Source organism: Manacus candei, unplaced genomic scaffold (genome assembly GCF_025592945.1).
Source record: "Manacus candei isolate 608988 ecotype Guabito, Panama unplaced genomic scaffold, ASM2559294v1 h1tg000041l, whole genome shotgun sequence".
Classification (NCBI taxonomy): Eukaryota; Metazoa; Chordata; class Aves; order Passeriformes; family Pipridae; genus Manacus; species Manacus candei.
In genome coordinates, this window is record NW_026138089.1 from 4,000,056 (window position 1) to 4,017,895 (window position 17,840).

The following is a 17,840-nucleotide window of genomic DNA, read 5'->3' on the forward strand; positions in this document are numbered from 1 at the left end:
CTTCCCAGTTGGTCTGTGGGGCTTCCTGATGAGGTGGTTGGAGCACAGAGTACAGCACAAACTCAAGTCACACGAAGATTAAAATACCTCTCTTCCTACACGTTTCCACCTTGGGGCTATTTTTTCCTCCAGAAACACATTCTTAAGCAGCCTTCTGTTTCACTGATGATAGCTCAGGTACTCCAATGGCAGCCTGAATGGCAACCTGAAGGAAACCCAACAGCCAGCTAACCTCCATCTCCGGAAGTCTGTGAATTGCCTCTGCCAAGAGCTAGGTGAGTATACTGGAAAATATCACTCTGGTTTTGCCTTATTATATTATTTCCTGCTGTTGGCCACTGTTAGACTGCTGTACCAGACTGGCAACTGTCTGATTCTGGGACATTCTTAAACGTGTGTGCTGTGCTTCTGCACTCTGGTCTAACCATTTACTGCAAGAGGGAAAGAGTTAAATGCTGTTATCTTTCCTTTTGGTATAATGAGTATCATTTACCTCTCCATTCTTCACTGGTAAAGTTTCCAGCAATTCTATTCTTCCTCCCAACTTCCATTTCTGTTATAATTCACTATCTCTCAATGTGATTTTCAATAAAAACAACAGAAATACACTTAAAAGAGAACATCAGGTTGGGCTGTTGGATGTGATCCAATGATCAGAAGTGTACAGACTTTTGGTCATTTCAAAAACAGCCAATTAACAAGCTACAGTGACAAGCCAATCAGATACTTTCAGAAATGACATATTTACCCTTTAGTTTGAGGTCCACATTGTGTCGCAGCCAAGGGTAAACACCATAGTTTGTCATATCTTCAGGAATAGGGTTATTATATATCCAGCCATCACATGCAAATCTATAGAAGTTCTCACACGGATCTACGGATTGATTTATCTTGCTCAAGATGGCAGCAGCTGTAAAAAAAGACACCACAGATTTTGTGGAACACTTTTTCCTAAGTAGAAAATTACAAAGGGCTACAGTCCAGAAATTATGATTAATGAGAAACAGACAATAACAACAACAACAACAACAAAAGAAAAAATATCTACAATGAAACTTCTTGAGTGCCATACAGCAATGATGACTGAATTTAGCACTACAGGAACATGAACTGCTGTAGCCAGACACCTGAAGACAGGCTTTCCTCATTGTTGCCATGATAGAATTAATTGCCTGAGGAATTTAGTAGCAAAACATATTAAGTAGATTGTGATTAGCATTCCAGAAATTATGCACTGTTTACCTTTAGCTGAATAACTGTACAAGAAAACAAATACAGTTCTAATCTACCATACATTGGAAAAGACAATTGTGGTATTTTTAGCTCCATTCTGTGACTGCATCCCCACCAGTTTCTCTTGCAGGCCAAACTGGTAAGAGAGAAATCAGTCCGACAAGCCAGAGACAGTAGCTTTTGAGTACCTAATCATCAAATCATAGAATAGTTCGGTTGGAAGGAACACTTAAAGGTCACCTAGTCCAACCCCTTGCAATGATCAGGGACATCTTCAATTAGATCAGGTTACTCAGAGCCCCATCCCACCTGTCCTTGAACACTTCTAGGAATGGGGTGGCCACAACTTCTCTGGGCAACCTGTGCCAGTGTTTCATCACCCTCATCATAAAAATTTCTTCTGTGTAACTAGTTTGAATCTACCCTGTTTTCATTTAAAACCATATAAAGTGTGTGCCAGATCTGGCCCAAAAGCATGTCTGTGCTTAACAACTCGCTAGTTTTCTGACTACCAGAAAGGAAGCAAAAAAATACACCTGAAGGTCCAGTCACTCAACATTTTGTTTCCTATTAAAAGAAAGAAATGTAAATCCTATGGGAAACTTTGAGTCAACCTGGTGAGACTAGCATTAGACCAAATTAAAGTATGAATTTTAATTGTACAAAATAAACAGAAATGAAGCAACTTTGACAGTGGTTTTTAAAAAAGTTTGGGGTTGTTGTTCTTTCCCTCTCATTAATTAAGCTTTCTGAGTAAAATGTATAATGGGTGAAAAAATTAAATGGCATAAATATCTCATTAACATACTATAATCATGATATAATTGAGAGGATAAAATTGTTGCTTACCAGCTTCAATGCATTCTGCAGTCAAACAGTACTGTTGCTTCGGATGAAACTTTATAAGACCTTGGCTAACTGCAAAATGGAAAACCATAATGAGATCATTTGCAATGAATTTTGACAATTGCAGTCAAATGTTGTGTACTCAGTCATTCAAATGTCAGCGCAACCTCTGGTCCCAATGCATCTGTGTCTACATTGATTTAGAGCACTTAGAATGTATATTAAGTAATATTAATAATTTTCCCTTCCTGGGCCTACTTTCTCCTTCCTCTCTCTTTGCTCACAGGCAGCATAGAACAAGTGTGTATCCCAAAGTTTGCACAGTGCCTGGAGCAGCATCATTTCAGCCCTACTCACTGAGAGCTAACACCACACGATACAACAATCATTGTTGTTATCCTCCTCCAGAGATCCTAGAAACACAGTCATTGAATGGCTTGGGTTGGAAGGGACCTTAAAGGTCCTGTAGTTCCAACCCCCCTGCCAGGGGGCAGAGTCACCTTCCACTAGACAAAGTTGCACCTTTTGCAGCTGGCTATGCAACACAGAGCTCACTGGCCACCCTCTGCAGGGCTTCCACAGCTCCTCCAAGCTGTGGGGCTCACACTGCCCTGCAGCAGCTCTGCACTGCCCAGCACAACCCAGCACTGATGGGAGGTGTTCAGGGTCTCCTTATTCCAGCCTGGAATAAAGCAGATAGTAACGGGCACAAGGATAGTCATGGTTTGTAAAGCACAGCCCAGTTTCTGTCTGAACTGTCTCCCAAAAGTACTGTAATAGCATTTGCTTCCAAAAACCTTGCCGAGAAGAACTATGAAATTGTCAGTTAATTTTGCTCATCTTTTAAAAATGTGTGTTACAACTGCCACTGAAACTTAAGCACAGGAATTGCTAATCTCAGACACTGCTGTCAGGCAGCAAATATGCAGATAATTGATACTTGGGATTAGGAAGGGAGAATCTCAAGGGGTAGGTGAAATAGGACTCACTAGGTGTGCTCAGTAGACACAAAGAAATGTCTCATTATATCCATTATCTTGATAACAGTCCATGGCAAAAACAAAAAAGCAAAAAACGCCAAACAAAAAAAACACAACAGTGGAATATATTATGGTTCTGTAACTTTAGCAGTGCTGACAGTTATAAAGCAATTTCTGCTGTAGTTATATATTGTTCAAAAGTGACAGGAAAATGTGAAATGGTATTTCAGCCCAGAAAAATTTTATTATAAAAAACCCTAAAGCTAGAATTGAATATAAAGCTGTTTCACCTCTTCCAACCTCACAGCTTTAATGACAGAAATGGTTGGATTTCAATCAAACTTTCTTAGAAGTTGAGAAAGTAAAACTATTCTGGACAGCTTTACCAAAGCTTGCACTGGCTCAGTGAAACACAATACCTTAACCACCTTTGTAAATTAGCCAAGAAATACACAAGATTTTGAGGCATACAAACATTGTAGATGGAATATCGAAGAACAGTAAAAAATAGAGAAATTGAGATCTCCAGAACATGATTTTGAGACATTACAAATAATGAACTACAAATAATGTCCCTATTAGCTAAGTGTTGCACTCCACTCAACTCACCGTTTTCCTCACTCTGAATTTAGCCTTCTAGAATCCATCCAGGTCTTGAAAGTTTGCTAGACATTTTGTCTTAACAAAGCAGAGAAAGGAGGGGAAATCCCAGACCTCGTTTCATTCTTAATCTGAAGCAACCCTTATGGATTCGATACTTATAAACAAAAGCAAAATACCATTTCAGCTGATTTTGTTCCACTTACAACTTTACCACTAGAACAAATTAAAAAAAAAAATCTTTGGTAGTAACATTTCCCTTTTAATTATCAGCTAATTTTGATTGAAAAAGCTTTGCCTGGTTTTATTCTCTTGTCTTTTTATTGCTAAGAGAATTAAACATTACATTATTACCTATAGTTTTGGTTATAACTCTCAGTGAGCCATCTTCTTCCTTTATAAGCCTGTTTCCAGATTCTTAAGCAAATACAACAGTATTTAGTTTCAAAAAAAATCTAAAAGAGGAAAAGGCATACAAACGTGCAGACACAAATAAAGTGAATAATCCCATAATCTGAGAAGCCCAAAGGGTTACCGAGTCAGGAGAGAGGCTATCAAATTGAACTCCAAAGCTGCCTGACTTCTCACCCAAGGGAACTAAAGAGTGATTGTCTTCCCTTTGCTCTGGCCCCAGCTTCCAAGGAGGAGGTGGCTCCTCCCTGCCATAGCCCACACCACTGACAAGAGCACAGCAGGCAGGACCCTCGGGATGCCAAGTGATTCCCCTGGTAGCTCCCCACTGAAATCACAGTGAAGTCACAGCCCATATGAGCAAGGAACAGTAAATAAAAATTATGATTCTCCCATATTCTTCTTAGAGATGTAGGAACTCTGAGAAGAAGAAACAAGAGAAGCAGGAGAATGCTATGTTTCACTCCTCAGGTTGGAAAATTGATTTCAGGTGTACCAGAAACAGCAAGTTTTGAAGACTAAGTGAGAACTGAAGGAAAAAGAACATCTTGAGGTGCCTGAAATGACAAGAAATAATGATCTCCTTTTCTGCAGTCTAATAAAACTAAAAAAGAGTTAAACTCAAACTTACAAACAAAACACAGTGTCACAATGAAACATGGGAACACCTAATTGATAAAATGTTAGACCAAAACAATTTAACTTTTTTTCCTTTATTCTTTTTGGTTGAAAATTTCAGACAATTTCCAAAAAAGTACTAAAAACATTTTGGTTGACCCAAGGCCAGCATTTTTATTTTCTTAGCAGATATGCCAATGAAAATTTTGACACTGAATCCCTGGCTATGGAACACACCACAGCTCACTTGGAAAGCTGATTGTAAGAATTAATATATTTGCTTGGATTTTCACACTTAGTCTGTGGATAAAGCACTTATCTGAGAAGCTATGGTGGTAAATGTCTATTGCTTTTTAAAAGCAATAAAAGAACAATCTAGTGCAAAGAAAAAGAAATAAGGTCTCTCCATTATTACTCCCTGGTGTTTATATTGCAGTCTCAAAGTGGAAAATATTTTGGAGTTTTTTTTTTCCATCTAGAGAAAGTATTTTGCACTAAGTTGAAGATTCAATCCTGCTCACATTTATAAAGAGTTTAGTTAATTGACTGGGATCACTCACACAGAAGTCACTTGCATGCAAATGTGGCAGAATTTGCTCTAGAGCAGACAAACATCAACCAAGTGTGAGCCTGGAGCATTAAGTATTCTATGGAAAACTTGGTTTCATCCTCTGTGTTGTGATTATAAACGAAGGAGACCGTTCAAACAAGATCATAAAGGAATGGAGGGAAGCAAAAGATACACTTAGAGGCAAGGTTTCCTCCAGCCTAGGGGAATCTGTGTTGGTCTAAAGAAATGACATGTTGGGCTGAATTAGTCCAAAAGAAGATCCATCTCTGCAAGTTCTTACAGGATAAAACACTTCTTCTTCTTCTTCTTTGCTTGGAGTTTCTGGGTACATTTATACTTCTTCATATCATTTCAGAAGTGTAGGCATATGCTTTCATTTGATATTGCAACAAAACCAATCTACATTTTCCAAATCCAGGAGAGGAAAAACTAATTCCTTCTCTATAGCCTCTAGTTACAGCTTATAAATCTGATCAAAACATTTTAATTTCATCCCAGATGCACTCTTTATGATTTTTGCAAAGGCAGCTTTGCAATTCATCATAGAAGAACAGAAAGATCTAAAAAATGTGCACACATATGCACTATTTGAAGCTTTCTACAGGAATTTTAGTCAAGCCCTAAATGAAAACCAAATGTAGGAAAACCCAAAAGATTCCATAAAATGTGTGCACTACAGATTAAATTTCAGGAAACAGAGAATATTGCTCCACATTGGCCACAACCTGTGAATTCATAATCAGCATTACTGATATGCATAATCTTACCCATTTCTGGTCATTCTGTCAAAGAACCCAATTCTGGCTAGAATACAAATTCAGCATTCAGAAAGTTACATGAGCTCACATCGCATCTTCCAGCTCTGGCATTCCCACAAGAAGAACTCCTTTCCTGACACATATCCCCTTCAGGACAGACAATATAAAATGGGGGAAGAGGAGATCAAGATTTTCCCCAAAACACGTTGTGAAGCACAGACACTGGCACCAGGCAGACAAGTTGGGGAGGGTTGGGTTCAGGTTAGTTCCAACATTTTCACTTACCCAAGAAAAGCGCGGTGCCAAGTACGACAGTGCTACTCACAAAGACACCGAGGGCGATCCGTGTGGCTTTGCTGGCTCCTCTTCTGGCCTCTGGTGCCGTCTCTCCTTCCATCAGGATAGCTTGGGGTGTGCTTGCTGTCGCAGAAGTCTGGCTTTCCCCTGCTGCTGTGGTGTCAGTGTTTCAACTGTTCGCAAAATGTGCCCATGAGCTCTCCTCCTCCTCCTCCTCCTCTCTCCTATTTAAAACTCCATGTTTCTGTCATGAACCATTTCCTAGGCACTTCCTGCTCTCTCCTTCTCAAAGGAAAATCACGTGTAAAATTGTAGCTGTCTCCTATGTTTTCCTCTGACCAGGAGAAGGGAAGGCAAGCGGTGACCACCGTACGTACAGCCCTCGCTGCCTGGAGAGCCTCTCTGAGCCAATTGCTCAGCAGTCCCCCTTATCAGGGGTTCTGAACATGAGGATTTCACAATGTCGCTGAACAGATGTTTTAGCTATTGAAACATAAAGCTGTAAACCCTTTACAATCAAAGCAGGACTGCTGACAACTTCTACAAACACAAGACTGATGGAAGGTTTTCTTTTTTTTTTCCTCCTTGCACTTATTTAGAGAAGACTAATTATCTGCTGACTAAAGTTTTCTCCTTTTATACCATTCCCACTGCATGATTTGGCTTCACCAGAAGAGGTACCCACTCAGCAGACAAATCCCTCTTTAAAGTTTCCTAAGAACTCTTAGAATATCATGTAGCATTTTATTTTGGGAATTTGGTATGTGACACTGTGTGCCAAAAATCACAGTTATGCAGCACAAAGCAATAATCAGCACAACCTACAGAACAGTCCTGCTCTAAAAGCTAGATATGTTTTTTCCAGGCAAGATATTTCAGTCTTTGCTGATGCACAATACATTTTAAGAGATGATCCTACGCTTCCAAGTCAAGTACTACTATAAGCTTAGTGGAAATGTATCTCTTTGGCACTTTAGGTTAGTGGGGAATAAAAATAACATTTATTGATTTATATGGGTTTCTCAGTATCTGATGTACTCTTGATAATCCTTTCTCCATGTGGCAAATTTTCCCAGTTCAATCAAGTAGTCATTTCAGGGTGAATTCTCTGAGCTGAGTGTGACAGAGGAGCTCTGAGGAGCTCTTGCTTTCTCCAGAGCTGGACTATTATGAAAAGTATAAGGATCCAGGGAGAGGCAGCATTATGCTCATGCTCTCAATAACAATTTATGTGTCTGAGTTACTTTTTTGTGGACTTACAAGTTCTTATCTCAGCCCCCAACCATCCTGATAAAATGCTGCACAAGCAGAGAGAAGAAAGACATATGTACGTCACAAAATGTGTGTGATGGCAGTTATCAGTTTGCAGACTGAATGTTTTTTCCACGTGAGTATCTGTACAGAAGTTGTCCTAGATGTCACATGGATACAAAGGGAAAGCCCACTCTATCTAGAAGACACAGAGTCTGAAGATCCTGAAATCCACACTCCTCAATCCCCTCTACGGCCTGGCTGGTGTCCTGCAAACAAAACTCCCTGAGCTCTTATTCCTGTCCCTCTTTACCAGGAAGCTCCAGGAGGACATTCTCATCTCTGCTTGGTGCAAAACAGGAAAGAAGTATTTGTTTCTTTTCACTTGCCCACTTGTCCCACATATAATCCATAGTTTTTGACATCCATCAGCAGAGGAAGGAGAGGGAAATGATGCCATGGAACCAGGAGGACCACATACCTCCCAGTACAAAAGTTCCCACTTACACATGAATGACTCCCTGGATATGAGTAGATCTCTGATTATAGACAATACCCAGTACAAGACTGTTACCAGCACAGGTTTGAGAAGGTATTTAAGCAATGTTGGTGCAACTGAGTCTTCGTATCAGAAGTCACTATGAGTCTCAAAGGGGCTGCCAAAAGGGCAGGGTGTTGACGGAGAAAATGCGGGGACATGGTGTGATCTCAACACTTAATCCACAGTGCCCACAATCTGAATGTTGAGTACAACTCAAAAGGACCCTTTGACAAGAATTTGCTATTGGCTGCCTGATGGTTTTCCTTTTGTGTCAGTTCTGAACCCCTGACAGTACAAATGCTGAACAGTTATTAGATCTGTGCATACTGACCATCAGCTTGATATCCCCCCAACCAACATTGCATTATCACATCCCTACTCAATTCCCCCATACTTTATAACTTTCAAGTTTTGCCCCCTTGTACTGACTATGATGTTCTATCAGTGTTTCACTAACATGATTTTGCTTTCAAGGCATGATCTCTTTCTAGGATGACATCAGGCCAGAAACCAAAACCAGTTTTCAACAGCACAAAGCAGCATCCAGTTATTTCTCTTCGGAAATACAGTTTGGGGGAAGAGGGAAAGAAGAGATAGGGAAGCAGATAAGAGGGAGAGGCTGGACAATTCAGTCCCCTCTCCCAAATACCAAAATGAGAAGGTGAGGACTATGGGAACATGGAGCTATACCAACAAAAACCAGGAAGCTCCAATGACAGGACTCCTCTGGAGAGTCAGCCCCATGCAGCACAAGATCTTTGTGACAAGAAAAATCACAAAGCAGCTGTCAGCAACACTTTTCTTGTGTTTGGCTTATTTACACTGGAGTATAGCATAAATGTCTAGCATAAGTGTCCTTCCCTCTGGCTGTAGAGCCTGGCTGTAGTCAGCAACCCATCTTGGTTTCTCCAACATGTACAGAACTACAGAATTAGGGCTAAACCATAAACAGCTGCAGGCAACAGCTGCAGAGGTCCATTTCTGGCAGGATTTGAAAAGGTGCATGGAACACATGCAAATAAGTTCCTGAGCCTGCTGATCTGTAACAGAAGTCTGTGGAATTTAATACAGGTTTCTAATGAGTGTGCTAGGATTTGGTTTCCTCGCTCATCCTAAGTCCAGCAGCTCTTTGGCAGGTACAGGATACATGGCCACGCTTGCTGCTGGAACTGCTAACAGCACTCCTGGCCATTGCAGCCCAGTGAGGCACTTAATGAGGCTGTGCAAAGACTGCGCTAAGCATTCATAAAACATTGAATAGGCAGAGGGGGAAAAAAGTAATAACTAAATGCTACATGCTCTAAATCACTCTTCATTCGCTCAGATTTGCCTCTGACCAAGATCCCAGTCAAACAATGGGATCACTCCGGTTCTTATAACAAAGCCAGGACAATGCACAATCAACTTCACCCAAAGCCATATGCCAGAGTTGGCAAACCCTACAGAACATGCTCTGGGCTGAACCACAGCAAGAGTGTCCCAGTTTCTAGAAAAGGTCTGTCTATATATATAAGCATGCATGCACATGAACGTACACACAAATACACACATGTATTATCTTGCTGTTTCACAAGCAGACACAATTCTCACTTCTATCCATTATGCCAGAGTCAGACAAGAGCACTTGATCAGAGGTGAAATCAATAGTACTGTGAGCTTCTCCTCACATAGCTTGGTTCAAAAGAAGTTCCCATTTATTGAGGTTTGATTATTCAATAGACACACAAAATCACACATTTTGCCTAGTTTTCACTGTAACAGTCAAAACCAGTTACACAGGTGTTGCTGAACATCTGGAACAGCAAAACTGCTTAAGGTCAGCACATGTTCAGCCTAAGCTTGCTGAAAGAACCTGCCTGCAAAGACCCTGAGGCTAATTGGTGGGTTACCTTAGTGCAAGTAGAGCTTAACAGAAGCAGTCCACAATCACAGCATCACAGCTTTGGTGATGACTTATTGAGCATTTTTAGCTCATGGTAAAAGAAAGAACACAGCCACTATCACACTGATGGAAGCAGAGCCACCAGATACAGCTTGAGTGGTTTCCTCAGAGAACAGAGGTATATGCCAGCTTCATTGAAAGAGACTAATTAGTGTGGGACAAAGTAAAGGCTGTATTCCATTCCATTTCCAGGGTTCCACCACGGGGCCTTGAAGTGTTTTTTTCCAAACTATGCAGATGTTGGAGCCAGAATTGGTCAACTGGGCTTTATGTACACAAAATGTGCTTGAGAAAAGCCCAACATGTTGCATTTGAAGACAGCTTGACCAGTTGTCATCAGATCTCTGAATCTTATAAATTACACTCTCTTGGCTGCAAAAGCCCCCAAATTTCTGTGCTGAAGCCAACAGCAACCACACTCTGGCACAACTTCGTGTCCTTTATTCATGTGACAGACACAGCTGGAAATAAATGACTCCATTGTTTTCCACTGGTACAGCCACATCACAGAAGGCCTCAGTGCATCTATGAGAATGTGGGTCATTAATTAGGAGTCAATACTGAGCCAACAGGATTTGCAGGACTCCAAACACTGCTGGTGGCAAGCTTTTCAACTAACTATGACTGCAACTGTGGGAAGAACACCCTGCAAAGCAGAAAACTCTGTTCTCTAACACTTAACTCCCCAAATCAATTTTTTTTTTTTTCAATTCCAAGTAGGCTAGGCTATTCTCATTACTCCAAGAAAAATTTGTCCCTGCTGCTGGAAACATTGCATTCTCTGACCAAAAGGTGCATATATCTAACCTAAACAACTGACTATGAAAACCAACATCTGGGATTATTAAAGTTAAGCCACTCCAGTCTGCAAACTGTTTTAGAGCTGCTTTTGAAAAAGCACTTTAATGAAACAATGCATATGTTCTCAAGCAGAAAGAACTGCTTTAGGTCTTCTGGCAATTTTTCTTCAAGAAGCACATTAAATTATAGCTAAACAAAACACAACTTCACCTAAAGACCACATTCACACTACAACAAGGGTGTGTTTACATATATACATCACATGTGCATACTTCTCATCTGTCATCCCCCTGTACAGATTAAACAAGCATGCATGCTGACATGCACTGTAGAAAAGCATGTTACTTGGGGATTAAGAAATTTAAAAGATACCCTGGGGTAAGTCAGAGCAAATTTTTGTTTTTTTTTATATGATCTAACTGTGAATGCAGGCTGAAAAGGCATTTAAAAAGGCATTGCTGGGAAACGTCACTTTTTCAATGGCCATGGTCATAGGTGCAGGGATGTAGACAGGACACAACTGTCTGTTGTTTCCTTCAAATATTGCATCAGGTCACCAGAGCCTTACCCACTTATTTTGCTTTGTCCAGATGTTCACTCACAGCTGTTAAAGACTATTTATATGAACAGTGGAAGCAAGGAAGCTTGGTTAGCAGCGAGTTTGTGTCGCATGGATGAATTTTCAGGTGTGTAATGAGACATACATTCACTGGCATTTTAAATTAAAAGAGGAGACCCACCAGACTTGCATGTGACTGCTTTCAGCATCTACTAGAGATATCCCCTTACTGTGACCTCCTGTCTCTCAGAGAAGCATGACTGCCTCTGCAAAAGCAATGGCTCCTTCCTGCTCTCACAGTTGGATCTTCAGCAGCACAAATCTGTCTTTGACAGCAGCAGAGCTCAGAGACAGCTGGAGCCAAGAGAGCAAAGGTGCCACTGAACAGTAACAGGCACTCTGTCACTACTATCTACTCACTTGCTTGTGCTAACTTCTGTAGAAAACCAGAAAAGGTGGAGCAAAAAGTCCTCCATATGCTTTACTACCCAAGGCAGTAGAGCTCAGCAGTCCCATAAGGCGCCAGCTCTTCTCACACAAGGGCTGTTGGGTCACATCCCTCTGCACAACAAAGGCACCTGCATCTACCAAGGGCTACACTCACACTGAAGCCTTTGTAGGATAAAGAAGAGACCTTTTCACCCAGGCTAAGAGTTGTCAGAATTTAATATCTTTGAACCCACATCCTGTCTGTCAAATTTGATTGAATTGGCTGACAAGGTCCAGTGTTACTAAGCAAGGTTGCGTGGGAGAGAGGGGGCCCAGAGCCAGGAAAAGCATAAATGCATAACCTCTGTTTTCAGAAGAAAACAGCCTGGTCAAAAAAACCCTGAAAAACCCAATCCTGGTCTTCCAGGTTATTGCTGCAACCAGCTCAGGATCTTCGTGAAGCTAGTTTTATTTTAAAGCATTTTACTCAATTGAATTCTTCCTCATCTCAAAATGACATTACAATTAACTTTGCATGCAGCTAAAAGTCAGAAAAATCTCACATTAAATATGAGGTCCTAAGTAAAATGCCCCTTGACAACTTGTATCTATCAGTTCAGTGGAGGAATTTCTAGATATTGTCTGTTCCTTGTCACCATCTTGGTGCAACTCCAGTAGTTATGCACATATCTAATAATGACAACCAGCAGCCCCTCAGGAGAGTTTAAATGCATCAAGTTCTTCAGAAAAGGAAGATCAGAGTCAGATCAGGTTGAAACCACAGCATGAGGCCCCATGGGACATGATCCTCAAGACCAAATATATGCTTTCCTGAAGTTGCAGAAATCCTCAAAAACCAAACAGTTAGGCACCAACTATAATTATCTTTACAAGTCAAATTGCTGTGTCTCTGACAGCCCTTCCCTGAAGTTTCCAACATCTCTATTTAAAATAAAGATTTGTTGTCTTTTTTCCTATTAACACAAGGCTGTAAAACATACACAGATTTGGTACTGCTTTACATCTTTACAGATTTACAACAAAATATGACTAAAAACAAGAGAAAAGAGTAAAACCCGCTGACAAATGTACTATATGCTGTATTCATATATATTTCTCCAAGTCAATGTTTCAGATTTTCACTAAATCAGAAATTATTAGTGTATAAACTTCAAGCTTATTGCAATGCTTGTGTAGAGGACTTATCTAGGACCAAAGGAAAATATGTAGTGATTTTCTTCTTTTGTGACTTATCTGCATACACTGGAATGGAAAAGTAGGTGTTTCGGTTTACTTGGTTTCAATTTCTGTTATTGTAAAAAATTTGCATGAGGAGAGTACACATCTGAAAACGGTTTCAGCAAAATGTCAAACACGGTTTCTGCTCTGAGCAGAATAATTAGAGAAAAATAGTCATGCCTCTGTAAAAGGTAAAAATGGAACAGAAATTTAGCAGTAAAGTTAAAAATAACATTAGAAAAGGTGGTTGCAGCTTGTAAGGGGACCCAAAGAGTCAAGCACTGTATATTGCTGAAGACATCCACAACTTGGCTTTCTTAGCCAAAAGATGAATAAATGAAACAATGAGAATTTGAAGAGAAGCTCTGACAAAGAAAAGTGTGAGCCTGCAGCTGCCGAGTAGCTGCGGGATGAAAAAATCACTGGCTGTGCTGTTTTTAGGTACCCTGAGGAAAAAGTAGAAGGTAAAGCAAGCATTAGAATAAGGATTTCTGTACTGTCAAACATACCCAAACTGCTTAGATACCAAAAGCTGCATCATTATGTGGTATTGCTCCCCATAAATTTTCACGAGACCCTAAGAACAAGTAGTTGGACTAGAGACCCTCTGAGGTAAGGGTCTCAGTATGACTCTAACTAGCTACTTCTGGATATTCAAATAACTAGGTAAGGAAATTAGCAATGCTGTTAGCAAAGTCAATAACTATGACAAAAACAGTCGTGACCAAGCTTGCTCACAGGGAAGGAAAATCATGTTGATCAAAGCTAAATCCTTTTCTAAAGCTTGCAGAAGACATCACACTCTTCTGAAAAAGTTTCCTTAGCTTCTTCAATATGCACTTCCCAAGCAAATGACAGAATCATGGTCCACTAAAAGATACTGGTCACTTCACAGATCTTTAATAATTTAATGCTATTTCTGCTGATAATTCTTTGAAATTACTGCAAACATGATCAGATTCTTCCTTGGCTGTACTGGTTGACTGAAATGGGAAATTCATTATCCAACATTACTACCATATTCAAGTCAAACTTTCATGAAGACTGTGGTTGTAATAAAAAAGTCATAGATATAAGTATGTTGCAATTTTGATTACAAACAGAAATAAGATTGGCCAGAACATACTCATAACATCTGCTTTACCTAAGCAAAAGTCTGCAGGCAGGCAGGTTTCTAAAAAACAACCTAGGAGTATCAGAGCTTTTGAAGAGCAATTAATGAGAGAAAATAAGAGCCTGTAGAAGTATATTCCTTCTCCCTAACCCAGAGAGAAAGCACTCACATCCAGACTACATCTGGACAAAGACACACAAGAGAATTTCCTACTGGTTTCCCAAACATTACTTGACTCCACATGTGGGCAGCCAGGGACAGAAGAACACTGATAAGACCTTGATGAGAATTGTAGTGTGTCAGGGGCATCAGAGAGACCGGGATTCCAGGCTGTAGCCAGCCAGGATGTGATCATATAGCCCAGGCTATTGATTATTTTAAATAAAAGACCTCCATTTCTCACAGATCTTACATCACCTAGAGCCTAAGACCTGCTCAGGCCTTATACAGGCCTTTCCTAACTTTCTGTGGTTCCAAGTCTTTCTCTGGAAAAGCAGTCTCAGAAGATGCAGTGCCACGTTCCTGCTTTTCACCAAGGTGCTGACCAGTGCGGAAATCAATTCATTCCCTTTGCAGTCACCACTCATACCTTTCAGAGCACCAGAACAGGTTATCAAGAACGATGCAAACACAGTTCATTTTACTCTGGGTCAATCAGATGAACTCACACTCCTGTCCAGGCTTTCATACTGTGATGCCATGACTGCATTTTCTCAGGGCATTGCAGCCTTTGCCTTTGCAAAACATGCTCTTAAGAGGAATCGTGTTTTTTCAACCTCATTTCATAAAAACATTTATTGCTTGCTGTTTTTATTTTAACTATGCATTTTTCTTCCCTATATCTGGGCATAAAAGCAACTATAAAGCACTATTTTAAGTCAAATAAAATACTGAATGAAAAGCATCCACTGTTGCATGACTCTGGAAGCACTATAAAACATTTAAAACTACTCAAATGTATTTTGATCAGCATGACATTAAACATATTTTAGCATGTCTGAAATTCAGCTGTATTTGAGTATCATTTGTTCACAACTGAATGCTCAAGAAAGGCCAAATTTCTGCTGTTCACTGGAAAAATTATTCGCTCACTGCCACCAGACAGCCAAGCAGGTCCTGGAAAGCCAGGTCACAAGCGTGATCCAGACCTAGCCCACATTGTTCTGTTCTCCCAAATAATGTTCAGTACAAAGAAACACTTTTAGCAGATGAAGAAAATCACTGTGGCCCACACAGCTACTTGCAGCTGTAGCCACTGAGCAGGCACTTACCTTTGTAATAACACATGACAGCACTCCTGCTCACACATCTAAAGGTACATTGTTGACTTTGCTTGTAGCAAAAATAAAATTAAATAATGGGTCTTGCATTTCTTTCTTTTTAAAGAACAGAGCAACGTAGATCAACAGCCAGGAAGTTCACGCTGCAGGAAATGGGTGCTGTCCACACGTTCTTTAAAACAAACTCCTCAGTACGAAAATGTATCTAAAACTTGAGTAGCATTATCATCTTTTTAACCTAACCTCAGAAAACAGAACAAAATCAGTCAATATAACTGAAATTAACTGGGAGAGTTAAATTACTAACATAAACAAAAGTTTATTTAAAAATTTTGAAGGCATGAATGGCAACAAGTGATTGAAAAACAACACATACCCTCACAAAGCTAAGTGCAGAGTACTGACAGATAAAGCTCTTAATTCCCTCTAGATCAAAATGACATGCGGTTTCTGCTGATCACCATTTATCTGCTCCAAAAAGTTCAAACTATTTGAAACTTCTGGATGACTGAAATCATAATATCACAGAATATCTCTAGGTGGAAGGGACCTAGAGTTATTCAGTATACAGGATTAGAGAAAGACAAGAAAAAAATGGGTTATTTTCTTAACAATTCCTCCCTATGTTTCTAAAGCAGGTATAAACCATGATGCTATGCAGCCTTTAAACATTTTTCCCATATCTCACACCTGGCCTGACTTGCTCCCCCACCCTATCACCAGTTCCCATGCCTGCACACTGCTCAGGTCTGCCAGCAGAACTGCTTGTCTGGCAACATGAACCAGACAGGTCCATTTTAAACACAGATTACTTTTCCCCCCATTGATTTCAGCAGCATAGCTGAAGTGACACCAGTTCCTCATACCCCTTTAATATCTCTGCTTGCTTGCTTTTCATGTGACTGGATTGCCACATGGCCATGGGAGAGCTCACTGCAACTTTCACAGCAGAGGATTTAATGCAGGGTGAGGACAAAAAGGTGGGAGTGCAGAGATGTCTGGGACCATTCACATGGCATAGCTACTGGAATAAATGTCTTCACAGCAATCCCTTTGGATAAGCTGTAGTGTTGAGGGAACTGGGTTGAATAGATTTTAGAAAAAACTCCAGTTGAGAAAGTCTGAAGTATTTTTGATCTCTGAGAAGTTATAGCTAATTAAATTTCCATACATCTTTGCATATTCATGTGCATTTGCAGCACTTCTAGAAATAGAAGTTTAGAGAGACAGGGAACAAGGGGGACTATACCTTCTAGTCTCAGCAAACCTAAAGGTTAGGTCTGGTTTTGAGCAAGCTCTTACAATAGTTCTAGCATAAACTGTTCTAGCATGACCCATGTACTAAAGACACATGTTACAACAGAAAGGCTTCAGCAGTAGTTTGACTCTTCAGATTTAGCTCAAGAAAACAACTTATATTTTTGTTTCAGAAGTTCCAAAAGTTGTCAATATCTTCATGCCTCCAGGCTAGGCAGTCAGCAGCTTAAAAAGGGTTTGGACTCCTCAGTTTTAATGAGGCTGTCTTGCCTTACTTACCTTGACAATCACTAAATTCCTCTCTTATCTTGTTTGTTTTCTGAGTCAACTTACATCTAAACTATTACCCTTTTTTAAAAAAAAAATAAAAAAAAGGTAAAATATGTTCCAGGGAGGCATTCCTGCAGCTTGCATATGGAAGAATCCAGGTGACCTGTGTTCACTGTCTCATGCACCCACTACCAGCAGGGATTCCATAAACAGTCTGCGGACTGCAGACTTCCCTTGTGGTGAGAATAGACGTCTACCCACAGCCACCAGTCTGATTTTTGTCCCTCTCCCTGTCCTGCAGCTCTGTCTCCTGCATCTGGCACTTCTAGAAGGGAGGCTCTGGGCAAGCACTCCACCTCACATCTGAGTTGGCCTAATACATCCAGTGCTCTTGGACTGCTCTCTCCTTACTGCCCAGGTGCAAACAGTACCCACAGCAAAAGGACCCAACTGTGTGCATACAGGGTAGGATAGACAAGCACAATCATTCCCATTCTACATCTTGATGGCTTTGGATTGTACTCAGCAGCAAGCTCTCCACATCTCAGATACGGTCTGGGCTCCACACTGGCTGTAAGGCACCTCTACGTTAAGGCAATTTGATTTTTGTCAGAACTGGTATAGATCATTGGGGGGAGCTGGAACGTGACACTATCATGTAATGTTTTGCACTATTAGACATGCAAGTGACAGCCTGGACAACTTTGATGCAAAAGTCCATGTATGTGATAGGATGTAAGTGGTTTGGACTGCAGTCCACCACCTGCTAGCCCCATATCCCTTGCACCATAAGGTTTTGGGCTATCTTGGGTCAGCCTTCTGCTTCTGAGGTACCTTCAGCAT

General features: G+C 40.5%; 1 protein-coding gene across 1 annotated transcript in view; it reads right to left on the bottom strand.

The window, feature by feature from the left end:
- The window catches only part of PHEX (phosphate regulating endopeptidase X-linked), a 100,592-nt gene extending 93,662 nt beyond the window's left edge, over positions 1–6,930 (bottom strand). The window contains exons 1-3 of the mRNA XM_051794868.1: positions 6,303–6,930; positions 2,083–2,151; positions 749–910 (exon numbers count right to left, since the gene is read on the bottom strand). Coding sequence (XP_051650828.1) covers positions 749–910; positions 2,083–2,151; positions 6,303–6,414 — 343 coding nt within the window. The 5' untranslated portion in view covers positions 6,415–6,930. The remainder of the gene's footprint in view (positions 1–748; positions 911–2,082; positions 2,152–6,302) is intronic.
- Positions 6,931–17,840: the final 10,910 nt, after the last annotated feature.